At 32.0% G+C, this 27,253-nt stretch overlaps 1 protein-coding gene across 7 annotated transcripts in view; it reads right to left on the bottom strand.

Annotated features, from left to right (window-relative positions):
* Positions 1-4,282: 4,282 nt before the first annotated feature.
* Positions 4,283-27,253, bottom strand: part of LOC129944393 (rho GTPase-activating protein Graf) — a 64,490-nt gene continuing 41,519 nt past the window's right edge. For 6 of the 7 annotated variants that reach the window (XM_056053779.1, XM_056053782.1, XM_056053780.1 and 3 more), the window contains exons 3-13: positions 22,593-22,750; positions 22,349-22,522; positions 10,792-11,007; positions 10,646-10,717; positions 10,381-10,432; positions 10,019-10,320; positions 9,609-9,939; positions 8,672-8,777; positions 7,484-8,605; positions 7,345-7,424; positions 4,283-6,464 (exon numbers count right to left, since the gene is read on the bottom strand). In XM_056053779.1, the coding sequence (XP_055909754.1) occupies positions 6,364-6,464; positions 7,345-7,424; positions 7,484-8,605; positions 8,672-8,777; positions 9,609-9,939; positions 10,019-10,320; positions 10,381-10,432; positions 10,646-10,717; positions 10,792-11,007; positions 22,349-22,522; positions 22,593-22,750 (2,714 nt within the window). In that variant the 3' untranslated portion in view covers positions 4,283-6,363. The remainder of the gene's footprint in view (positions 6,465-7,344; positions 7,425-7,483; positions 8,606-8,671; positions 8,778-9,608; positions 9,940-10,018; positions 10,321-10,380; positions 10,433-10,645; positions 10,718-10,791; positions 11,008-22,348; positions 22,523-22,592; positions 22,751-27,253) is intronic. The other variant, XM_056053778.1, reaches the window with a different exon arrangement.

Genomic DNA, 27,253 nt, shown 5'->3' with positions numbered 1-27,253 from the left:
TTCCGTCTAAGAAGCCGGTGTTCCTCTCTCCTCTTCTGCTCGTAGAGCTCGCGAGCAGCTCTCGTCCTTTTGTGCAGCGCCGTTTTGTATGCCTCTTGTTTCGCTGCGTGAGCTTGCTGGCATTCGTCGTCAAACCAGGGGTTTCGCTGTGGTGGCCGTGTGAAACCTAGCACTTCAGAGGCGGCATCTCTGATGGCTGCAAGGCAATGTTGCCACTGGTTTTCAATGCTTAATGCAGGAAGCATAGGACTCCTTAGGAGGTTATTAGAGACTCGATCGGAAAAGGACATGGCAGTCTCTTGCGATTGTAGCCGTCTAACGTCGAATCTTCTCACAGTACTTCCTTGTTTTGGCTTGGATCGGGATATCCGTAGCCGTACCTTGGCTACAACGAGGTAGTGGTCCGAGTCAATGTTGGCCTCTCGGAATGTTCGGATATCCTGGATACTGGAGAAGTGTCGTGCGTCGATCGCAATGTGGTCAATCTGGTTGACGGTTGATTGATCAGGAGATTTCCATGTCCCCTTGTGGATATTAAGATGCGTGAACTGCGTACTAGCTACCAGAACGTCTCGCCCGCAGCGAAATCGACCAGCCTGAATCCGTTGTCGGAGGTAGTGTCGTGCAGGCTGTATCTCCCGATTATGCCACCAAAGATGTCTTCTCTTCCTAGCTTGGCATTAAAATCTCCTAAGACAATTTTAATGTCATAGCCAGGGCACTGCTCATATGTCTTGTCCAAGAGCTCGAAGAACATATCTTTGGTGTCTTCATCTTTCTCCTCTGTTGGGGCATGCGCGCATATTAGGCTTATGTTGGCGAATTTAGCCTTGATGCGGATTGTCGTGATGCGCTCGCTTACACTGTTGAAACTCAAGACTTTTTGCCTGAGCCTAGTTCCAACAACAAATCCACACCCAAATAGACGCTGTCTTTGTTCTCGGTAGCAGTCGCCGTAGTAGATATCGCAGTCTTTTAGTTTGCGTTTACCCGGTCCATCCCATCGCACTTCTTGGATGGCTGTAATATCTGCCTTGCAGCAGTTTAGGGCTTCCGCTAATTGTTCGGCTGCACGTGGTCTGTTAAGGGACCTAACATTCCACGTACATATCCGAAGTTCGTTGTCCTTATTTCGTTTGCGTGGGTTGTCAACAGTGAATCCGTCCGTATCCGAGGCTTGTTGTTGCTTCGAGACTGTGATGTTTTTACGTGGCCAGGAAGTCACCCCGACGGCACAACCCCCAACCTGGAGGGCCAGATCCTTAGTATAACTCCAAGGAAGGGGAGCCGGATGAACCGCTCCTTATAGGCCTGGGCTCCGAATATGTCGAAGAAGCCCTATAAGGTGTTCACTAAGTAGTTCGACCTTACTGGAAGTGTAGACGCCACCGTTGATTCTATCTCGAGAATTCGTCCGCTGCCGCCTGGATAAGGAGAGGTGCCTTAGTGGAAACACCTCTCCCCCCCTCTCTCGTTTGCTGCCCCCAACAACTTTCCACTGGGGTTGGAACCCAATCTCCAGTTGAGGTACTAGGCACCCGATGTTCACCGCGGGGAGGTGAGAGTAGGAGTTGATAGACAGAGGTGGGTTTTGAGAAAAACCTGTGGACGCTTGTGTCCTCTTGAATGCACATGTCTACCATTTGAACATTGGGCTATCACTTTTGATAAATTAACCATTCGCCGAGTTTTATCGGCTGTTGAAAGGGGAACATCAATACCAAATTTTGAATTCAATTTCCATTCAGGGGTGCATAAATAGTAAAAAAAAGAAATCTTAATGTGAACCTAGGTATTCCTAGAGCGAATTTTACGATAGATTGTTGACGAATAAAGTGTCAGGCTACTTGAAAACTCTGGAACTTTGCAGAAGATACAATTCTAATTTTTTTCTCGTGGCAGTTCCTTTTTCTTATATCCTGATATCACATTGGATACTAGTTACTCAACCAATGATTTTCTGCTTATCTTGTTTAAAATATTTAAATAAAAGATCTCTTTTTTGCAAATAATACATTTCTGTTTAATGCATGTTTTTGGAAGGCAAATGTTTTTTATTTTAAAGTATTACTTTAAAAAAAAAAGTGTTCCAATATTCACCATACAAAAATTAAGCTTGATGGTTTTCATTACACTAAAACGACGGAAATACTTACGTTAAGTAAAGCACCAATATAAACGAATATCATAGAGAAGTCCTCTGCTGCAAGCTTAAATGTGTACTCCTTAAATTGCTTCCCATATGGCTTACGCCATATACATATCGAGCCCTTCCCGCCATTTTATCGTAAGCGACATTTTCAATAAAAAAGAAAACTTAATTATTAAAATTTGCTAATAACACATAGAACCTTGGAGGCTGTTGCTATTTCTTAACTTAAGGATAATTACTAATTTTCAATACTGACTATGGGTACAAGTTGTTTCAAGGACCAGCAGTAAGCTTTTGATTTGTCGTTTACGATAAAATTAATTTTGGCGCTCACAATAAATTTGCGGGAAGGGCTCGATATGTACCTACGTAATATAAACCAGGTAAAATGTCAGACAATGTAACATCACTTCTTGTGAGTACTAACTAGCATGGATCAAAATATCGCCGTTAAAAGTTAGTTTTATAACAATTGTATATTAAACAAATTGAAAAATAAAAACACTTAATCTTCTTTTCATAAAATTTGGAACAAACAAACACGCAATCTCTAGAGAGATTATGCAGGTTAGTTGACAACCAATATCCATATATTATATCCATATAATTGTGGAATGATTTTTCTGGCCAAAGCTTACTGTTTCATACTTTTACAACTTTTGTGTTGCTTATATTTACTTTATTACGTTTTTGGATACCACCACTACATTTTTTTATAATTTCCTGGCACTCAAGGGGTTATTAGTACCCTTTATATGATTATATTTAAACATAGTGAAGCAGAGTTGGCCAAAGCATTCCAAATTCTCGATGTGTAGAAAGAATCTCTATACTTGACAGTACGCTCAAAATTGAGCTCGTAGGTAAACTGATGAGCAAAAAAAGGGATCATGACGAAATCTAGAATGCCAAAAATCTCGAATGCCGAAAATCTCGAAAATAAAAAAAAATTATCTAGAACGCTAAAATCTCGAATCCACAAAAATCCAGAATTAACAAAAATCTCGAAAGACTCTATCTAGAAAAAAATCTCGAAAAAAAATATAAATTCGAGATTTTTTTTTTTGTATTTTTAACAGTTAAAAGTCAATAAAACACAAATACATCAGTTTACCCAATATTTTATTTTCTGAGCAAGAACAAAAATTTTTCCAAACAATAAGAAAGGTGCATTTGTGTAGCAATGTGCAATTGTATGATTAATAACTTTACTTGTCAACTTTAAGTTTGTTAAGAAGCAGTAAGTTATCCAGAATGTATGAATATTTTGAACATTGCCTCAAAAATTCAAACATACATTCTGGATTTTTGCATTCGAAATTTTTTTTTCTAGATTTTGGCATTTCGAGATTTTATTTTCTAGATTTTTGTTTTCTAGATTTTTTCCATTCTAGATTTTTGTTTTCGAGATTTTCATATTCGAGATTTTTACTTTCTAGATAATTAATTTGCAGATATCGTGGTAGACGAAGCATCTCCGGTATTTCAATTCAAAGCAAATGTTCAAATTGATAGGCAACCACGAAAATTGGTAAGGTGCCTTGGACCAATTTTGTGTGCCCGCGAAAATGAATCCATATCCAGGCAGTTTCTATGGAGAGTAGGTACTGTCCTGCCCCGTATTGTTCTGAACAAATTGTCTGATAAAGGGTTCTCACTTTTTATTTATTTAATGAACGAAATTGAACGATTTGTCAACTTCTTTAAATTATTAAAACCATTTGACCCTCTCGCTCTAAAGGCTTCAATTTATCCTCTATCTTATATTAAAACAAGAGCACGAAATTGACAGCTGGATAAAACTGCCTTACTTTTTTAAAACGTTCACTGTCGGAACTTTTATAAAAATAAATACAATAATTTGTATGTTAAGTGTATGGATTTATTTAGCATTTTTTATTTCGTTCACTTTACAATGAGGATTAATGGTGTTTTAACAAAAATAACAATATAACTTAAATAATAATAATAATAAACAAAAACAAACTTTCTAACAAAAATTATGTAATAATAAATAATATATATTTACATAAAGGGACATATCATGGTTTTTTTTATTTTTATTTTGCAAAAGAGGAAGGAATAAAGTAAGTATAAACACGATGTACTCATTAAATAATACACTTGATGTATAATGTGTTTTATAATATTTATTACATTATATTTATAAGCTTAAAATATGTATAAGCTAAAGTAATTGTGTATACATATCGGATTTTCTTTAAAGATATTTTTCTAATTTTTATATTATTATGTAGTTGTGTTTTTGCTTTTGGAATTTATCATTTTCCTTACGATGGGATATTACAGGTTATTCTACTCTGTTATTTTTTTTTTAAATATACAAATGGAATGAAATAATCAGGAAACTATTGTAAAAAATACTATTAAACATAAATCTGTATAAATTTTCTCTATAATGCAAATGCGTGCGTGATTCGTTTGAAGTGTTTTGTAATATTCGTTCTATTTAATTCTTTTAGATATCTGCTTCAAAAAAAATATTTAAAAAAAATGCAAAACTTCGTTCAGTAAATAATATTTACATGCATGCATCTTTTCGTTTACGTCTTTCAAAATACGTTTCCGACGTTTTATTTTGTTTTCGTGGCAGATGCAGTGAAAAAAGTAAATGCAAGTAAATGAGACAAGTACTCTCTTTGTTTGATTTATAAATACATTTTGAATTTATATGACGGTTGGTTTGTTTGGTTTATACCTAGGTCTTCCAAATACCTTTCATTTCCATATTTAAATAAAATAAAGTGCTTCAATCATAAGGCCTAACGATATTGTAATGCTCTATGCGAGGATAAAACTGCATCTTATTTTACCGAAGACTTTCCTCGGTTATTTTCAACTCAATTTAAATGTTTTCTAAAACTTTGAACTTTATAAATAAAAAAAAATAGATAAATAAAAAATACATTCCAAATTATTAAAGAGCAAACATAATTTTTACGTACAAAAATCTACGCTCTGTAAATTATAAAAAAAGTATCTAGATAACAGGCGCATCTCCACTTTTTTTAAAATTTAAAACCAATTCATTTTATTTTTTCTGTGTAAAGTTAATAACATTAGTTTGTAACATAATAAAGTCTACCGTGAATAGAAATGGTTAGAAATAATAATGAAAATATCGCCAGCAGTTTGCTTTCATATCAACAGACTAAAGTCGAATGTCCAAAAAAATAGCGAAACTATAAACGTTTTCAAATTCAATCGTTTGTAGAATACCGGGGGAAATTTTATTCACTGTAGGCTTCAACGCCATATTTAGTTTTAAGGACCATTCTTTTCACAAACTTGCAAATATATTGGTATGTATTTATTATCAACGAATATGAGAACATTTGGAAGTTGGAAAGTATATTTAAATTCAGATTTAAATACAAATAAAAATCATTGCACAAATTAAAAGATATGAAAATGAGTATCTAGATCCAAAATGACTTTTGTAAACCTCTATATTAGTTACCATTCATGAACTTTAAGTAAAAGTAAAATTACCTCTTATGAAATTATGTTTCAATCAAAAAACATGGTCTTTCATAATTTACATTATATATACAACATGCTTAAAATGTTTCAAGTACAGTTGTGTTGTACTTAAGTTAATGTATTTCAGTCCCAATGTATTTTTTAACATTATAAGTCTGGTATTATTTTGTATTAATCTGGTATACTAATGTAATGTATTCTGATTTTAATTTGACTTTTTTGTTGACTTCTTTTAAAACGTTTAATTCAATGTAGTTAAAGCAATTAGATGCATTTTGAATTTTGGAAAATTATATTTTTAATCACAAAAATAAAACAAAAACCAATCCAAAATAATAAAAAAAACTATATATCTATTTTTAGTTATTTTATGATAAAAAATTATTTATGCTATATTTTATTTACTTGAATACATCTAGTCCCAGTATTCGTTCTATTTTGTTATTACATTTTAATTCACAGTAATTGCAGGAAATATCCTTCGTTTATTTAATAGTTACATATTAAATATATGTATATGATACACTTAAATAAGATTATTTAATTAAATTACATCACCTCAGTGCTTAAGATTACAGGGAATGAATATTTTGTTTGTTCTTCTAAAATTTGTATCTGTTCTATATATGTATTTTCATATGTATGGTTTACACTTGAATTTATTGGTTTCTTTTAACTTTGAAGATCACTACTTGCGCTGCTGACTTTTAAAGAAATGATTTTAAATGTTCCACATAGTTCTCTGGTATCAGGCCAGTTTTTCCATTCAAAGTGCCTTGCAGCCATCCGGGTTCGTGGGAATAACGAACTGAAAAAAAAATTTAATTACAATTCATATAGCATTTTGGAGATTTAAACAAAAAATATAAGATTCTTCTTTTTCGATTTTGCGGCAATTTTATGTTTTGCTAATGCAAAATTTGGCAGTTTTAATTTTGGTTATTATTGTTTTATAATTTGTGAAATTTGAGAATGAATTTAGATCTAATTTGTAATCATCTTTTAGGTTTAGATTGCATCAGATTGTTTCTTTGAAATAACTCTACATATACAGTCCCTAGATTATTCGCAATTTTTTAACGTTCAAGAATGGATGTATGGTTACATTTTTATGCAAGATGGAGCTGACACATAGCCCGGTCCATAAAAACTAATTTGAGGGAAGAAAATATCCCTCTGTTGGACTGGCCGGGAAAAAGCCCTGATACGAATCCAATTGAAAACGTGTGGGAGCTGATGAAAGTAGTAAGGAATAAGTAAAGATGCGGTCATTTATTGAAAGAGTAATTCACGTGTGGAATCACCACCCACAAATCCAGGAAATAGTTAAATCATGCATTGACAGTATGCCGCCCAGAATTGAGGCTCTTATTAAAGGAGGTTCAACAAAATATTGAAAAAAATTACATAAATAGCAACAACAAAACTGAAATATTAATTTAAAAAAAAATCTTTAAATTTGTTGCTTTATTTCTAGGAAGTAGTTTGTATTTTGCGTACAAAATAATTTAAATGCATTACAATATTTGAAAACCTGATTAAATTAGCTGAAAATCAAGATTTTGCATAAAATCTAAAGTGCGTCTAATAATGTGGCCAGTAACTGTAATACAATTAGGCGACTTATCATATCGTTGTTTAACTTGTAAATTACTTAAAAATAATAAATAAAAATATACTCAGCTTACCATTGGTAATAATTTGATTTGGTTCAAAAGACAACTCTCCTTCATTTTCACCCAAACACGCATAGAGTGTACGTACTCGCCTGCAAAAACAATCATATCAGGTATTTTTAGTTAACTAACTTTCAATACGAAAACTTACGCAGTTCCTGCACTTAGGTCCCTTTTGATTTGATCGAAATCCTTTGTCCGGTGGACCTTCTTTGGCACATAATCACTAGCTGTATTGTTTGTCGAAACTGCACTACTACTAGAAGTCACAACGACGTCATCACAGCTATTTGCATTTGATACACCTGCCAAGAGATTTGTAACTGAACCGGCTACACCTACTTGTCCCTGATGCGTTGAATAATCAATCGATGCTCTCGGCTTGTCTCTGGACGAAGATACCGAATCACACACAGACTCATTCGAACTACTCGTCGAATGCATCCGATCATTGGAATCACCTCGCGATGATCCTGGATAGTGCTTATTTTGAGCATAGCTTAAATGGGAGCGCGCATGTGTGGAATTGGTTCCGTAGAGTTGTTCGGGCCGCAAGGCTAGCGGTGGTGGGGAAATATTGACGCGATTGCTTGGTGGGCTTGGACCATTGTACGGATGCACAGCACCTGGTTGAGTGAGGTATTCATGGCGCAAATTGGTTGCATTCGCAGGTGTTGCATGGTGTGCTACAAGTGGACAATTGGCGCCTGGTAACACAGTACCGCCCACAGTAGCATAAGTGGTCGGATCCCGCCGCACACTTATGTCACTCTCAGATGATGCCATATGTGACATCTGATGGTGGTTCGATTTGTGTTGATGTACTGGTATACTTGGAGCCATACCTTTTGAATTGGAAGTCCCATTAGTGCTGCTCGCAGAAGCACTACTGCTTGGCTGATATATCATTCCATTAGGTATGTTTTGTAATGAAGACGACATCGGCTGTTCTGTGTAACTAGTAACTATGCGATAGACTGGCTGCTGAGGTGAATACATTGTAGGGCGGTTCCCCACACTTGGTGCACCCATTTGATGTGCTCGGGGAACTCTTGCCGGTGGGCTGGAATTCGCTGTGATACCAGCGAGGGTTCCCGGTGGATTATTAAAAATCAATTCATAGTTCTCGATCAGAATGTTTATTACAATGTTGTTGAACTTGATATCTAAAATAGCAGCTACAGTCTCCTCCTGCGGTCGCAGAAGTGTTGGTCCAAATACGACTCCTAAATTAAATACGGACATCTTGTTCTTTTCGTATTTTCGAGAAACCCTGTGTAAAAATGTTGTAAGATATAAATTATAAACTAGACCCCCATCGCAAATGTTAAATTCTTACTCAGTTAAGTGCTTAGTGACCATTTCCAACATTATGAAGTTTGGCTGTGGCAGTTTGTGGACTAATTTATGAACTTCATGAACTCGTTGCTTCAGATTGTCTTGTTCTTTCGAGAGAAAAAAAAACAGTATAAATATATACCTATTGTACAAATTTTCCAAAAAAAATGATCACAACTTTTGTATTTTAGGTGTTTATTGAAAAACTAGACCCCAAAATTTAAATACTATTCCTATTTGTCTAAAACTTTAAATAAGTATACATTTTTAAAAGTGTAATTGACTTTACAATCAATAAAAGTTTTTACATATTTAAAATCAACCGAAAATTGAACGAGTTTATTGGATTCCACATGTTCACCACAACAGTGATGATGCGTGGCTTAATAGAATTTACAAGAATAAAGTAAGAAACAGATGTAGGATTGCTAAAGTTAAAGTTAAAAGTTGATTATTTGAAAATAACAAATGCAAATTATTGATATATAATAATACGGCAATAAGTCTTATCTTGAAACCGTTGTGGTAAGTTTGACAGCAGCAGTTTCGCTTGGGATTATGAAAGAATTTAAACTTGAAACAAAAATTGTTAAACATCATTAAAGTATGATTGAATGCCAAAATGTAATATTCTAAAAAATATTATTTTTTATATATTTATTGTACTATACATAAATGTGCAGATAAATACGCGTACTCTAAAGCTTATAGCCACAAGGGAATCTGTCTCCTTTAATTTGTTCTTTCTTTTAATTCATTTTGAAAATGAGAAATTTAAAGAGTAGACAATTGTTGGTCGTGATTATATTTTATAAGTTTAAAGCCGAATAAGTCATCCTTTACCGCAATCTTATTAAATAAACTGAGCTGTATTTTTTAGTTCTTGCGTAACAATTTTCTATTAATAATAATGTTTTGAGTGCTTATTCATTACTTACTTGCCGCTTCTATAAACCCGCTGTGATATCGATAAGTCATCAATGGTTCATTTAAATTACGCAAGTATGTCTTCAGTGCACTTGCTATAGTGTTGCTCTCCATAAGATCTTTATATTGTTCTTCACTAAATACTACATCAGTCTTTTTCTTATCCATGCCCAGTGAGAGTAACTTGGTTATCTTTGTACCCACACCGCTTTTTCGATAAATACCCTCCTCTTCCAGTCCTCGATTCTCCAGTACTTCGATGCATTTCCGAACAAACGCAAAACCCGTCTCATCTAATTGATATTCTTCGGAGCCTTTTGTTTTACCAGGAGTTAGGTATGTCTAAAATGTATACCATACAAATAATTTTAACGTTTTGAACTGAAGACATAAACAATATATATATTTTATATTAGCTTACTGGTTCCGTTCCATCCATTGCGTTTATCCACGCTTTGCGGTCTTCTTCACTGAGCGCTTGAAATGTATACACAATTCCTGGTTTTTCTTTGAAAGTCAAATCGAAACAAAAACGTTTTTCGAATTCGGATGCTCTTCGTTGGCACGAAATAAGTGTGAGCTTTTCATCATTAGACTCTGGTCGACCAGAAATTTGATTGAATTGCAGCATTGTAAATTCCTTTTTTTGTTTTTTGTATGTGCAGTAGTATTTGGTCCATGTTGCCTTAAACGGCTCTAGAAGGGATATTTTCAAAATGGAACCTTTTTTCAGAGTTTTTCAAGTTGTTTTTATGCTAATTTCTATTTAATATGTAGACTTACTCTTTTCCATTAAAAATAAATAGCCACGTTTAGTGAACTTCTCTTCTGGTTTCTGTTTAAAAATAGTACGAAAATAAATTAATAATAAGCCTAATTGGTATGAGAATGGTAAATGTTTATTTAAATAAATATTCCAAGCAAGGATTTGAAAAAAAAAAATAAAGTTATCTCTTCTTTATTTCGAGCTTATTAAAGCCAATCTGAAGATCACTGATCAATATTGGATATGTTAAGTTTCCGTATAACTTAGTACAAAAAAACTCACCGTTTTCTTTTCCATATATTTGCTTTTTAGTTCATTGACTTTTTCTCTAGCTTCTTCAAAATTTTCTCTTGTCTAGAATTAATAAAATATGAAAGAGAATTACAAATTTTATTCCATTTCAAATATATATTATTTTATTTTCTAACTTTTTGAACTTTATGCCTTAGGTCTTGAAGGTAATCCTTGTTATCTTCTCCCTGTTCATGTGCAGTATGATAAAACACTAACCATCCTGATATGAATGCAAGTAATATTTCAACGAATTCAAATTTTATCCGTTCTTGAACTTCTTGTATTCGAAGGACATAACTTAGTGACTCCTGAATGTATTCACGTTCATGCATTCCCAAACTAGCGTCAGCCTGAAAAAAAAATAAAAATTGTTTAAAACTTCGTTTGTTAAAATAAGCATATCAAATAAATTATCAATAGTTCGATGAGAACTAGGGGGGCCTAGTGACTTACAAAACTCAACCATTCCTGTGTGCGAGTACAGGGATGTAGGGGACCTACAGTTTTAAGCCGAATCCGAACGGCTAATTTGAGAAAGAACTTTTCATGACAAGAATTACTCTTGGTAGATTTGTCAATTCCTCGCAAGAGGCAGAAAAAAAACTTTAGATGGCACAGGCAGGGATTGAACTTAAGACCTCTGGTTACTACTCAGGCCAGATTGAGTAACAAAAAAAACACCCAATTGTCTCTTTAATTTCTTATTTTATATAACAAACAAAACAGCATTTCCTAGCTCCATTATTCTTGCATTGTACGGGAGTATTTACTTTTAATTTCGTAGCCTCTTTTATCATTTTGGTTTTAGTTTCATGAGACTTATGATCAATATAATCCTGAAATCATCATCAATATATACTTGCATTTTCCCATACAGAGAATCTACGGAAAGCCAATAAGAATTTGGATTATGCTCTAGAGGGTTGTAGTATTAATTACCTTTAAGACTATCCTATCACCAAAACTTTAGAAGTTCTGAACAAAATTCATTGGCTATTACAAGCGATTTATTGACATTCATTCTAATATCTTCCCAATTGAGGCCGGCTTTTAATTTCATGTTCAAGTTTTTTCAATGGAGTCAAGCGGCATACCACATGATTTTTTTCTGAACAGACATCATTATTATTATTATTTATTAACAGGTAATTAAAAATTCATGGTAATACTAAGTTTAACGAGCCTAGCTACGGAGACTATTGGCTCTTATTTTAGTTTTAATTTAAATTAAAATGTTTGCTTTTAAAAGAAAATCTGATATTTTGCCGATATTTGTGGAACTAGGGTTTTGGTGAATTTCATAAATACATTTTTGATTATGGATTCCAATACATGGCAGTATTCTAGGATGTGATTCAAGTCCAACCTGGTAATGCAATTTGTCCCCACTTTGTACAAATTGCATTACCAGGCGGATTTTTTTGAGGAGATGGTGATGAGAGGTTGATGAGTGTCCAAGTCGAAGTCGTACAAAATTAGAGATTTTGTGTTTGGAAACGTTTGTTGGGTATACAGGGCGAGTTTATTAGGATTGAGTTTTTTGTAATAATGCTGTCGTGGGTTATGATGGATTTTTACTCTTTTTGAATGATTTTTAGCAGATTTTGTTGGGTGTGGATATTAAAGCATTATTGGCTGAGTTAGCTGCACTGTCAGCGTATTCGTTGCCCCAAATTCCTACTTTTCCAGGAGTCCACATTAACTTCATACTGTTTAATGATTTGGTGAGTTGGTAACTAATTTCTGATGAGTTCAGTATTGTTGTTAGGGTTTTTGTAACTTGACGCTCCTGTTTAGTTAGTTTATGATCAAATGCTTTTTTGAAATCGTTATCGATTATTGAATTTCTGGAAAACGACAGTTTCGCAAACAGTTTAACAGTTATAGTATCTCTTCGTTCTTCTATGCTTGGTAGTTCTGCTTCTGCTAATATATTTTGTATAGGTGTTGTTGGGAACGTGTTGATGCTAAGTTGGTTTTATTATATTTAAAATTGATTTAGGACAATGCCCATATTCAATCTTACATAAAACTAACATTCTCGTAGTGTTTGAAAGGGTATTTATATTTACGCTACTTTTATTTGAAGCTAGATATCTTACAATATTAGTTTTCGCAGCTTGGGATTTCTTAAGATCTATACAGTGTTGTTTCCAAGAATACGTTGTGTTAAAGAATAAAACCTAGAATACTTAAGTTACTAACAGACATTACAAAATGTACAAACTTCAAAAAGAAACCTATGCACAAAATGTATTTATTAAAATGGAAGTCAATACAAGAATTCCATACTTAAATTTGATTTGTAAGTTAATCTTATTTTTATATACAGTGTCGGTCAAAACTAAAGCACGAAATCGTTTCATTTTGAAAAAAGTCAAATAAAACTACAAATTAAGATATAATTTTTTTTTATTTATTTTAAATAAAAATATTATTGTCTTAAATTAACAGTATTTAAATTTGCTTTAATTATTTACATATTTAAAATATTACAAAATATTTAGAATTCTTATGAAAAACGATTGGACAACACATGTACAATATTTTAAAATAACTCATCTGTATGGTCTATATTTTACAGTTATTTAATGAGAACAACAAAAATAACTGTTTTTTTTCCATTGCGACTAAGAAAAGTGAATTGTTCACCATTCGTCGTCATCTGTTGTAGGCATCGCATCGAGATTTTAAATGGCTCGCTATAAGTATTCCGACGAATTAAAAGAAAAAATTGTGTCTGATTTCAATAATGGTGAAGTTACATTCATAAGCAAAAAATATGGTTTTAATTATTCAGTGATTTCCCGAGTAATTTCTTGTTTTACTGCTCGAGGAACAGTGCAAACTATTCATAGTGGTGGTAGACCGCGAAAAACTTCAAATCGCGAAGACCGAAAAATCGTCAGGGTTATTAAAAAAGATACTCTCATATCATCGGAAATCATTAAAAAAGAATTGGGTTTACAAATATCAAGCAGAACTATCCGGAGAAGAGCGGTTGATGTTGGCCTCCGATCATATCGAACAGCGAAAAAACAATCTTTTTCTGCGAAGAACAGACGTACCAGACCTGAATTTGCAAAAGCAAATTTGAACTGGAATATGGCGAAATGGAGGACGGTTCTCTTCTCTGATGAATCGAAGTTCAATTTGAAAAGATCCTACGGATTTCATACAGTACGCAGGCCAGAAGGTAAACGTTTAAATCCTCGCTATTCAAAGGAGCAATAAAACATGGTGGGGGTAGTATTATGGTCTGGGGATGTTTTTCGAGTGAAGGAGTTTGACCGATTCACAGAATTAGAGGTATAATGGATCGTTTCATGTATACAGATATCCTTCAAAATGTTATGTATCCTTATACAGAAGAAAACATGCCATTGAGATGGATATTTCAACATGACAACGATCCTAAACATACTGCTAAAGTTGTGAAGGATTGGTTAAATCAAAGAAATGTTAAAGTAGTGCAATGGCCAGCATAATCCCCTGATCTCAACCCCATAGAGAATCTTTGGGGAATTGTAGATCAGAGGATTGATCTTACTTAATTACTCCAAAGAAACAGCGGTTAGCAAGAGTTATTCTGCGTTTGATCTCAGCGCTGGTGTTATGTCTGTCGATTGTGACGTTGTTACGTCTGTCGATTGTGACGTTGTGACCAAAACGTCGGTTTTGTATGTCCTTTCTAGACGACAGCATGTACTTTGTTTTGCCCTCATTAACCGTTAAACCCATTTTTGCCGCCTCTGCCTCAATACTCACAAAAGCCCCATTGACATCACGCTGAGTTCTTCCGATTATGTCAATGTCATCAGCATATGCCAGTAATTGGACAGACTTTTGAAAGATAGTGCCTCTAGTGTTGACGTGTGAGCTCTGCACTATTCTTTCAAGCACGATGTTAAAAAAATCTCATGACAGCGCATCACCTTGTCTAAAACCTTTTGTGACATCAAAAGGTTCTGTTAAGTTGTTTCTAACCTTTATGGAGCAGCGTGAATTCTCCATGGTCATCCTGCACAAACGGACGAGTTTGGCAGGGAAGCCAAAACTAGACATGGCTCTATACAGCTCGTCCCTGTAGATGCTGTCATATGAGGCCTTGAAATCGATGAAAAGATGGTGGGTGTCGATTTGGTGCTCTTGAGTTTTTTCCAGGATCTGCCGTAATGTGAATATTTGATCAATTGTGGACTTTCCTGGTCTAAAGCCACACTGATAAGGACCTATCAGGTTGTTGACGATGGGCTTTAGACGTTCACATATTATGGCAGAGAAGATTTTATAGGCGATGTTAAGTAGACTTATTCCTCTATAGTTGGTGCAGTTTAGAGGGTCTCCTTTTTTCAGGATCGGGCAAACAATACTGACTACTGAGGTTCCATTCATCGGGCATGTTTTCTTCCGACCATATCTTACAGATAAGTTGGTGCATGCTCCTAACCAACTTATCTCCAGCTGCTTTAAAGAGCTCGGCATTCAAGCCATCTGATCCAGCGGCTTTATTAGACTTCAACTTAGATATGGCAATCTTTACTTCGTCTAAGTCGGGAGGACGGGATTGTTGGCTTTCGTCGTCTATATTGAATGGATCATCCTGCCTGACAGCGGAATTCAGTTCTTCGTCGCCGTTATATAGTCTGCAGAAGTGGTCCTTCCATATCCTCAGCATTGACTGCGGTTCCACTATGATGTTTCCACTTTCGTCTTTGCAGCCTTCGGTTCTAGGTTTATGAACCTGTGAATTTCGTTGGCGTTGGACGCCTAGATCATACGATTGAACGCCTTTAGACTATTTTTGTGGGACTATGTTAAAGCTCATGTCTATACAGACAAGCCCGCTTGAATTGACGCATTGGAAGACAACATTGAAAAATTTATTCGTGAGATACCGGCCGAAATGTTGGAAAGAGTTTGCTAAAATTGGACTAAGCGGATGAACCATTAGAGGCACAGCAAGGTCAACATTTGCCTCAAATAATATTCAAACATTAAATTATATGGACCGTACTATCGATTCAAATAAAGATTTCATACATTTTTCTGAATATTATGTGTTTTTTAACTTACCTATAGCTTTTAAAAAATCACCCTATACTTTAAATATTTATTTTGATTGTTATTATTTTACCAATTCAACAGCGTACACTCTTTTAAAAATGTTAAATCATCACACTACCAGTTATATTCTATGTGCTCAAAAATGATTGCAATGTCAGCATATCAACACCAGCAACAACACAAATAACAATAATTTTTATTCTTAATACAACTATAATAAAAAACTATAAACAAAAGAAAACAAAAAACAGAAAATACACAATTATAACTACTCGAGTTTGATAAAATAAAAATGAATTGTTTAAAAAATAAAAAGAAAAAGGGTGGTTCTTGTGGTTACAATTTTAATGAATAAGCATTTCTACCATAAGAAGAATATAATAAAATGGGTTCAGGCGTGAAAATCAATAAGCAAAGAAGTGTCTCACCGTCAACTTTAAATTTCCATAGACGACATGTTTTAAGTCTTTATTAACATTGAAATGTATAGTTTTATTTTTTTGATTTCAGTTTATTTTTGTTGTTAAAATTTAATTACTACCGAAATTCATCTGAAATTTGTCATTACAAAAAAAATGTATAAACTATTTTGTAGGAGAGCCTCACGTTAAGATTTTAGATTAGGTCATCGTCAGCATAACGCGAGCAAAAATACAAATAAAACTTCAATTCAACACAATTTATTCTCATCGAATTTGGTCGGTTAGGTTTCTTTCTTTTTTTTTAATCTAAATCGGCGTATTTGTATTTAATAATTAAGAATTGAATTATTGAAACATAATTACACATTAGGGCTCGAGAATCATGAGAATTTTTTTTCCAAGAAAAATACTGATTAAGTTTCGTAGGACGAAAATACAAATACAAAACTGTTTAAAAAAGAAAGGGAGGCCAGCAGTGATAAATAAAAAAAATTATTCATGTGTTCGTGCACCAACGCAAGTGTTTTTCATTTGAGGAACAAAATGAAAAATCCTTAAAGGATAAAAAGCTTTAATACGAGCTTTTTGATTTGAAATACTCGATTTAAAATAGAGATTTTTGTTTTCATCTATTACAAATTCAGGACTAAGGTAAGAAGTTGTAAATTAAAGTTCAACTACTTTAATAGCTATTTGAAAATAATCCATTTTTTTTAAAACTTTTAACTTTTACACATTTGCAATTAGAACTTGGAAATTAATATGCCTTCATTGAAGAGAAGACCATAGTAATTGAGTTTGACTTTAATAAAAGTAGCAGAGTTTGTCAAAAATTATTAAATCAAAACAATAACCGGGAATTTATTGAATTGAATTAATATACAAATTATGATTTTCGAAGTTTCTAAGGAAGCTTCAGTAAACGGTTTTAGTTGCCTTGGCCTTACAAAACCGTTCATACGTCATTAAGCTTAAATATTTATGTCCATAAAAAAATGTATAGTCCCATTTTCGTATGATCTTTCTTTTTCGTTCCCATCTATTTTTTTAACTACATCCAGAATCTTATTTATTTTTTGGCCCAAACACCCGGACCTAAAGATTACCCTTCGAATACTAGACCTAACATTTTTTTTGTTAAATATTTTGACGAGGTTACTCGGACAAATTAAGTTTCGTGTAAAATTATTAAACAACTATTAATTTTTAGAGAAATAAGTAATAGATGTTTCCACTACCGCTAGTGTTTGAATTTAGCCAACTCTACCCTATGCAAAAAGGAGAGGTCTCCAAAGAATCTGCTACAATTTCCATCAATGAAAAGCAGAACTTTAATTATACCCTTTTATGTATGGTTTCCTTCTGTTAAGGAAATAATGTGATTGAATGAAAGTTTTTGCATAAAGGGATGTTTTACACCAAACTCTTAAAATAATTTGAAGAAAACATGAAAGATAAACATATACATTTAACAAGGGTACGATGCATTGCCTTTAAGAACCAAACCAAAGAACATATAACATGCGCCCATTTCCCATGATGTACCCAGAAAAATTTCCAGCGGTTTATGAATGAACTTTATTGACCGGTTCTTACAAATTCCACATTCCTATCATCCTCGAATATCCCCAAAATTGTCCACCACATCGAATCAGTTATTTTCCTGGCCAAAGCGCATAGCCAAATAAGTATACAAACATTTCAATATAATATATTCATACTTATAGAAATTCGTACCTATTCTAAAAGTTCTTTCATGAAAACAACTCCAAAGCTTGGCCATGCGCAGTGCAAACGCAACAGAACTAACCCTTATGTCGGCATAAATTGCATTTACACAGGATTTAAAAGCGGATGGAAATGAAAACACCCACCCCAAAAGCATCAAAAATGCATGATGAAGCCCAGATAATAATTCAAGTATGTTTTTTCTTTGAACGGTTTCTGGTTTTATCAGGAAGAAGAAAGTAAAGTTTTCTAGATGTGGCATTCAGAGGAAAACTTGGTACATACATAGGCATCATTCTAGATAAATTGATGCTCGGCAATTTAAACTACATAGTAGATTTGTGTGTATCAAATCCGGGACACAAAAAGTAATGCAAGAACGGATCTACTTATAAAAAATCTTATTAAATAATATAATCTAAATACTAAGAATAAATAAGCATTACGATTTCAAATTTCACGTATAAACTTCATTATTTTTATTTTTCTAGCGTCTGAATTTGTTCTTCAAATAACTATTTAAAGAACAAATTCTGACGATAGAAAAATAAAAACCGTAGCGGAATTTATAAATATAAAAAATAATCTAATAGTAAACTAAACGTTAATATTTTTACATGAATACTTAGCATTTCGATAGTTTGCAGTCATTATCCTTAAGAAATTAAGCATTTTTTCTTTGCTTCCTTCAACGTGAAAATTTTTGTTCACAAAGTGTAGAACTTTTGTGGAATACAAATATGTGTGGAATAATAATTAACACTTTGAAAAGATAGGCGGTTTTCTTCCTAGTTCTTACACCTAATTCCGTAACACCCATTTTATCTCAAGAGAGCAATATTGATTTTTAAATCTCACTTAACATTATTTACCTTTAGAATTCAGATCAAAATAGAAAAAAAGATATAATAATTGTAGGGCAATAAATTGCACGATACAATTAAAGCTGTTTTTTGTGGTGTTAAATTAATTATTCGATATGCACAGAATATGGAAAAAAAATTGGCTTTTTACAGCCGCTTAAAAGCGACTGAACAAGCAGGAAGAATAAAAGTTTGTCATGAAGAATGAATTTGTACAGCTTTTTATAAAATTATTACTATAGTTAATGTTCAAGGCCGAGATTCCATCCAAGTAAATGTTATTTTGTAGCACAATTAAAATCTCTACAATTTTGTATATTTCGAAACTTTTAACCTTGCATCTTTTAGAGCTAAAACAACATTTGTAAATAATTCTTTATACTTTTTTTTAGAATCAGATGTTCTAATGGAGCTATAACATGGTTTATTGTAATTTTTTTTGCGACGTACGTCAAAGAATTCGAAAAATGTGAACAACATTCCTTACAGAGAGAATTAACAAGACTTTAGGCAATAAATAGAATGTCACAGCACAGATAGTTTGATAAATCTTAGCAAGTTTACAATAACTTAATTTTTAAATATACAAAGAATGAACTTTAATTGTTTTTTAGAATCAATAAAAATAAGAGGTTCTATCAACTGTTTTGTTGAGGCAAAATAAATCATCTAATAAGATGTTGGTACACTTTGTAGTATTTTTATTAGATATGTACAGTGGCTCCCACGACTAATCGGACAAAGAGAGTGTACATTTTCGCAATGCAATTTCTCCAAGAAAATTTATAGAAGTAGTAGAACTTAATCTTTATTTTAAAACACATTTAAGTTTTAATACAAAAATCTGACACTAGCTCTTTTTGTACTGCTGTAGCTCTGCAACGGTATTTTTGTCACGTCAAATGATAACGTTATTATTAACCAAGGATTACGGAAGACTTTTAATTACATTTAAAGTTTAAAAAATAACACCAAAAGAAAAACAAACATGTGGAAATTCGAAAATTGGTTTTGTTGCATAGTTCATTGCATAATTTCACAATTAAGGTTTTTGAAAGATACCACGATTAAAGACAAAGTCATCAGAAGAAGAACCATCGACATCGAAATACTGGCCGTGCAGCAATGGAAATTATAGACTTAAGTTTGCTAATGAACATATAACGCAGGATACGTCTTCTTGGAATAAGGTAGAACTACAAATTTTTCAATTGCTAGTTAATCATTAGACATAAGACAATATTATAAATTAGTTTTAGTTTACGGGCGGAAAATTTAACCTTAAAGGTTCGGATGGAAGAATGTATGAATGGCAAAGTAAATGAAGAATTTTGCCATAAGCATTCTCTACTGCTACTGTAAGGGATGGTGGTTGGTTGATTAGGTTATGAGGACGTGTTGCAATTTCTAGTAATCGGCATTTTGTGGAGAGTAAAATGTATGAAATGGCTAACAACAGTTGTGGTCCAGCGTCAGTTAACTCAAAATACAAGATAATTTTATCTGCTTCCAGGACAACTACCCAAAGCACACTCCTTGTACACACGGTTGTCAGTTTTGTCGTTTACGACAAAATTTGGTCATAATTGTCTTACTTATTTTATTTGGTCTCTTTTTTTTAAGAAATTGAAAAAAAAACTCATTTTTAAACGGTACATAAATGTATTTAATTGAAGGCACTCTATAGCAAATGCACGATCATTAAATGCACACGCTGGATGCATTAATTTCACTATTTATTGACAGATGGCTTAACATCTCAAAATTATTACATTTCAAGATCATAAGCTTAAGGATAAAACGGATATGTCAAAATTTTGGGAAAGGGTTACCATAAAACAGTTTTAAATGAATATTATTTTCAAAATTTAGGTAAGTTCGTAAGATGTTACATACTTTCTCACAGCTCAGCTGCTGCTACTGGACATTTTTTTTTAAATTAACATTGAAGGAAAAGAAAGGTATACTTAATTTTGATAACATAAATATTAAAGCTGACCAAAGAGCTTTAAGATGAGAAAAATAACCATACGGTTTTTTTAAATTAATTTATATAAATTTTATTAAGCGATAATATTCGAACTCCTGACATAATGTTAACATATTGTGATCTTAAAAAAGAAAAGGCTGGGATGCGATCCACGCTGATAACTACCAATCCTGTCTGGCGATTTGTCTTGCTTAAATGCTTTACAGGCTTTCGTTTTTTCTTAAAAAAGTTGTTAGTGAGTTATTTTTAAACAATTTAAAATTACGAACAATATTTTGAATATGATAAAATAGTTTGATTTCAAAATATTTTTTTTTTTTACGAACATTTTTAGTCGAAAACCAATTTTTGTACCATTATCGTACTATTTTTCTTAAGATTTAAATTTTCTTGAAAAAAAAACTGAATGTTGGATTTTTATAAAAAAATTACGGAATGTCGGAAACAATATTTTTTAAAGTAATAAGTTTGAAGCCAATGTTTTTTTTTTAATTTTTGAAAATATATTTGATCTGAACTTTTACCAACTTTTAGAATTTTTTTTGAAGTGTAATATAATATATGTACAAATATTTTATAAAAAAATATAAATTCAATTTTTCTTAAAATTTTACCAGATGTCAAAAACGTTATTCTTCGTTTCATACAATCATTTCAGAGATATTACCATTTATTATTTGTTAAATATTCAAGGTGACAATTATTTTTTGTCAGTTTTTTTTTTGATTTATAGAAAAAACCCGTAAGTTGGATTTTTTACAAAAAAATACTTGTTACACAATATATATTTCAAAACATAAAATTTAATTAAAGCTGCTAGCGTTATTGGTTCGTGAGTTATTTCGGGTTAAGTAATTTTGTTTAAATTGCTTCTAAAAAATTGCTAATTGCTTAATTTTTTTGAGAGTCCTTTTTGTGTCTTTCCCCATTATTATCTGTGTAACAAAATGTTTTTGAAGTCGATATCTCTACTAGTTCTGTAGCTATGGACTACGAATAAAACTTCCTTAACATACGAATGTACGCTCACATTCAAGCACAGACATTTCACTAAAAATCTTTTTTTTTTAGACTCTAGAAATTCGAAAAATCGGTCCGATTACAATAAGTTTCTATGGGAAGTTAAAAACCGATGCAGACATTAAATTATTTTGTTCCTTTTTTGGTACGATTGGTCGAGTGGCAACCGTGCTTGTATAGAAAGGTACAAAATCACAAGACCTTAATGCAATCGAGCATATAATAGATGCACTAGGACGTCGAGGTGATCAAAAGAATGTTAAGTGTCCGCTTATGTGTGAGGTGTTCAATTATAGAGTTAATTTTGTTTTTTAAATATTAATTTGTTTTTTGTTTAAAGGCTTAAATTGTATTTTTAAAAATAAAAATTTGTTTAAATGTCATATAAAATGGTTATAGTGTTTTACACTCTCCATACATATTCTTGGAGAAAATGCATTACCAACATTTATATTTCATGTGTCCGATTAGTCCTGGGAATCACTGTATGTATTGTTTTCTTATAAATAAATGTTTAAATAAAATGTATTATTATTTTAAATACATTTTTAATACCTTTTTATTTAAAAAAAAAACGACTTTTATTTCTAAATAAATTTACCTCTTGTATCGTGTTTTCTGGTTTTTTTGTTGACATATTGAGAAATCTTTCTTGAGACTGACAAAACTTTTCAGTCTTTTTATCGAACTTTTTCTTATTCTCTTTAACGCCGCCGATTTGCTTCTTTCGAAAATCTTCCAGGCGTTCAATAATTTGATCGTTTGCAAGTTTTAACTAAAGAAAAAAAAACAATTTTAAACAAGAAAATCAAACTTTAAAACGTAAATATGTTATATTTCCTTACCATGTGCTCTCGATGATCTTCTATACTCTCTATTATTGTTCCAAAATGTGTTAAGCTGTCGCTTATCACCAATTCATCATCCGTTTGTGCTGTGCCGATGCACTCAAAATTGAATTCTTTTAAACTCTTTGCTAGTTGGCATTGTCGTTGTGATAGAACTGAAAGTAAAAAACAAAACAAAATGAATTATATTAAGATATCTATGTTTGGGAACTTATTTGTAGAAATAAAAAACATCTGCTTAGAATATATTCAAATTTTTTAATGTGTATAGATTGTATTGTATACAACATCGATGAACCACAATGTTTAATTTGTTGGAATTAAAATTTACAATTGCTTCTTAAATAAACAAGATTTTTAGTACCCTTTAAACCGAAAATAAAAACAAGCACTCTAGTCAAAATAAACAAACGTAGGAAAAACATCCGAAAACGTAATCTATGTTGATGTGAAATAAAACCAGGGCAGTGCTACAAAACAAAATCCCAATTTATTCAAGAAATTTAAAACCGATTCATTGTTATCAAACATTTTTGATATGAATGCTATATTTAGTCTGATATACATAGCCAAAGCCGATCAAAATGAAACAAAAGCATTTCAAATGGTTTTTGGATGGTATGCCTTTTAAATAATGATATAAACGGATGTATACGCCCCTTTACAATAATTTGTTGTATAAATCTGTGGTTCTCTGTTAAGGGATTCTTTTTAGCGTAAACAATTTCGCCTATTTAAAATTGAGAAAAATATTGCATTTTTATAATTTACAGGCACTAAAGGGGTTTTTATTGCCCTTCATATGTTTATACTTAAACACAGTGCGAGCGTTTGGAAAAATAGCGAAGGATTTAAGAGGAGATACCTGTGTACATTGGTCTTAAAGTTTTGAAAATCAAAGCATTCCACATTCTCGATGTGCGGTTTAAGAAAGAATCTCTATACTTCACACTATGTCCAAAATCCTAAGTTTTAAATGATAAGCATTCCTGGGGCACCTGCCCAGATATGCGAATTATATTCAAGCTTTGGATAGATGAATGCTTGGTAAATTACAGCCGGATCAGAAAGGGTGACAATTTTCTTACACCGTCGGAGATCTGTGATACACATACCGAGTACTAAAAATTCATGAATTTCTTTGATGCAAGCGCCACTAATGGAAAGTAGCATCTGGGGTGGTTACGCTTTTAGTACAGCAGACTGCATTGAGTTTTCGAAGTATTAAATTCTACAGGGTTTTGATTCTCCATTGTACAATGCTGTTAGATCAGAATATAATGAGCTTAACGTACGCTGTCGTTGAAGTTCCACATCCGAAGGACAAGAATCTAGAAACGAATATGAAAAGCTAAGTGTACAGTTAAATAAAATAGTAGTTACAGACAGACATCAGATCGGTAGTGAATATCAGGAAGATAGTCGGAGACAAAACGGAGCCCTGGGGAACACCAATATTTATTTTGTGAATTTCAAACTTGAAACCATCCAATACAACTTGTATTGAAAGGTTAGAAAGGTAGTTTCTAATCCAACGAAGAAGAGGTTCATCAATACCAAAAGCACAAGAGAGCTTGGTACCAAACTCTATCAAATGCTTTTAAAATGATGTAAGAATTTATTTACCTGTTCCGTGAGATAAAATATGACATTACCATTGGACATATTACTACGAAAACGATACTGCCGGTCATTAAGAAGTTTTCATTCTTCAAGATATTTCTTAAGCTGAAAATTGATCTGCGTTTCGTTATCTTTGGAAAGAAGAGACTAAAACGCAATTTGACGATAGTTAGAGGGTTAGAATAATTCTCCATTTTTAGTGACAAACTGGTCAAATGCTGTTTTCAATCCACTCGGGACGAGACCTGTAGAATAGGACAGATTGACAGCGTTGAAGAACACCCCTTCCGAACAATAGTGGTAATACTATCTGCATCAGCGGATCTATGAATGTCAAGATCTTTTACTAGTGTATCAACCGTACGAGTGCGAAAGAAGATACTTTTTTAGTCAACAAATATTAGATTTTGAATTATCTATATTATATTTAATATTATTAAATGATAACATGAGTTTAAGAAAAGTTGTATATTCAGTTTGAATTAAACAACAAAGCTGGTATACATATAGACCATATATATATCATTCAAACTGAATGTACAATTTTTTTTTTAGTAGGCAACGAAAATGCATTCGAATGTTTTTTGGATTTTGTCTACCAAGCTATATTTGGACCTAAAATAAATGATAACGTTTACAGAATCAATTTCTTTAAATTCAACAACTTATACAGAACATTCACCCGAAAAAAAAAAACATAAAATTATGAAAGATTTCAAGCATTTTTATAGGTATTGCCGATTGCTGACTATCTAAAGCATAAAGCATACAAAATAGTTTAAAGCTTATTAGATATTCAGCGTTTTCACTTTTGCTTGCTTTCCGCTTTAGACAAATAGCAATTTCACTTTTATTGGTCTTTACTTTTGCTACATAAACATTCCAATTCCACATTATTTACTTCTTATTAAAAGTTTTTATTTTGTATTGTATTGTTTTGTTTTATTTTATTTCCTGGCAGCAGCAGCGAGTTCAAGGGCATTTGTTTAAATTAATTTGGACACTAATCCAATGAAAGTTAAGAATTTCTCTTTAAACAAATATCCGAATGGGGAACCTATTGTCACAAACATCATTAATAAAATACAAATTCATTAAACATTTAGTTTGTGCTTCTTTGCATACAAATGTCCAACCTCCTTTCGCTTTTGTGATTTTGAAAAGAATTGCAGCCAGGCGAATGATCTGACGTGCGTGTTTTGAATTAATAAAATTAAAAGTCACCAAATAAAATTTCAATTCAATACCAAAAGTGCTAGAATTATTTGATCTTTTGTTTTTTTCCTGTTGTATTATATTTTTGTATGTGTTTTTATAACGTGCTTAAAAAAAGAAAGGTTTCCGTAATTTATATGGTGTAATTGTTTGGTTTTCTATGGAAATTAATAACAAAATATATTTTTCCTATTTATGATGATAAGACTTAACGCCTTGAAATAATAAAGGAAATGTGTCAAAATGTCTGTGGAAAAGTGTATAAGCTTAATAACAACACGTACAAAATCTTTTAATACACAAATCATAAATCTAAATAACGAATAAGTGACGGTTCTAGTTGATTTTAATTTTAGATAGATACGTACTTGAATATAGGGTCATTCACATTTTTGTTTCAATAGTAAAACTATATTAAACATACATACAAACAAATTTTTTAAACAAATTTATTTTATTATAAAGTTTTGAAAAGAATATCATTCCAGTGGCTACCTTGGACATTTTACCGATTGCTTGGGTATTCGGTCCATTATGGCGGCCATAATCATCGCGTAATTAACTATGCAATAAATGTCGAATCTAGACTACCGGCAATTTTCTTAAAAAAAACTTAAGGCAAATGCGTGCTATATTGTCAAAGTTTTAAAGAGATGTGATAATAATCTTCAAAGAAAAGCACTCATGATTGCACTTCAGCGTTGTTACACGCTGTTAAAAGATTGGCAAGAATTGGCTTCAAAATATAATACAACTTTGAATTTAGCCTTGAATATCTTTGGTTCATGGAAGGATGAATTCTATGACTGCATCTCAGCAATTGACGAACAAATATTTCAAAATTCTCTGAACCGTGCTAAAGAGTCCATGTCAAGAACGATATACAGCAAACTGAATCATTGTTTGGCGGAAGCTTATTGTTTTCAAAAAGAATTCACAGTTAACGAGATGAGTTTAATATTTAATATCCGAACTGAAAGGCTAGAGCTAATTTACAGACCTCATAGGGTTGATATAAATCTTAATTGTAATCTTTGCAACCTTAATAAAATCGAAAACGTTTATCACTTAGCAGCAAGATGTCCAATGCTCCAAGAAATTCGACGTTTATACTTTAGGAAAAGCTTTTTTTTTTCTACAGAAGAGAGTTACTCAATTCTAAATGGTGAGTGTGGTTGGAAAGTTCTTATCCGATTTGTTACTGAAGCTATCGCTTACAGAAATACTTATGTAAATCTCTTTTAGAATCAATCTCTATTATTTTGTTTTAGCTAAACTAAAAGCCTATCTTTCAGTTAATTTAGAATCACTTAATCTTTAATCGATTAATTCATCAATCTTTTAAATTTAAATGCACTAGTTTAATTTTGTTTCCTTTTTAAAAAAAATTAAACTTTTGCAATATATTTATATTAGTTTCTATTAGTTTTAATTAGATCTGATTAAAATAAAATCCTCAACTATAATGATATTTTGTAAAAATATGTTTATGTTAAAATTATATTTAATATACTACACTTTTTCATTTTCAATTTTGTTGCTGTGTTTAAAATTTATAAATGTAAATTAAAATGTAATAATTTTAGATATAATCGGCAGACGGCTTTAAATAATAATAATAATAATAATAATAATAATAATAATAATAATAATAATAATAATAATAATAATAATAATAATAATAATGATAATAATAATAATAATAATAATAATAATAATAATAATAATAATAATAATAATAATAATAATAATAATAATAATAATAATAATAATAATAATAATAATAATAATAATAATAATAATAATAATAATAAAAATAA

This window comes from Eupeodes corollae, chromosome 2 (assembly GCF_945859685.1).
Source record: "Eupeodes corollae chromosome 2, idEupCoro1.1, whole genome shotgun sequence".
Lineage (NCBI taxonomy): Eukaryota > Metazoa > Arthropoda > Insecta > Diptera > Syrphidae > Eupeodes > Eupeodes corollae.
The sequence above is the reverse complement of the archived record's forward strand: the minus strand, read 5'-3'. Positions and strand labels throughout refer to the sequence as shown.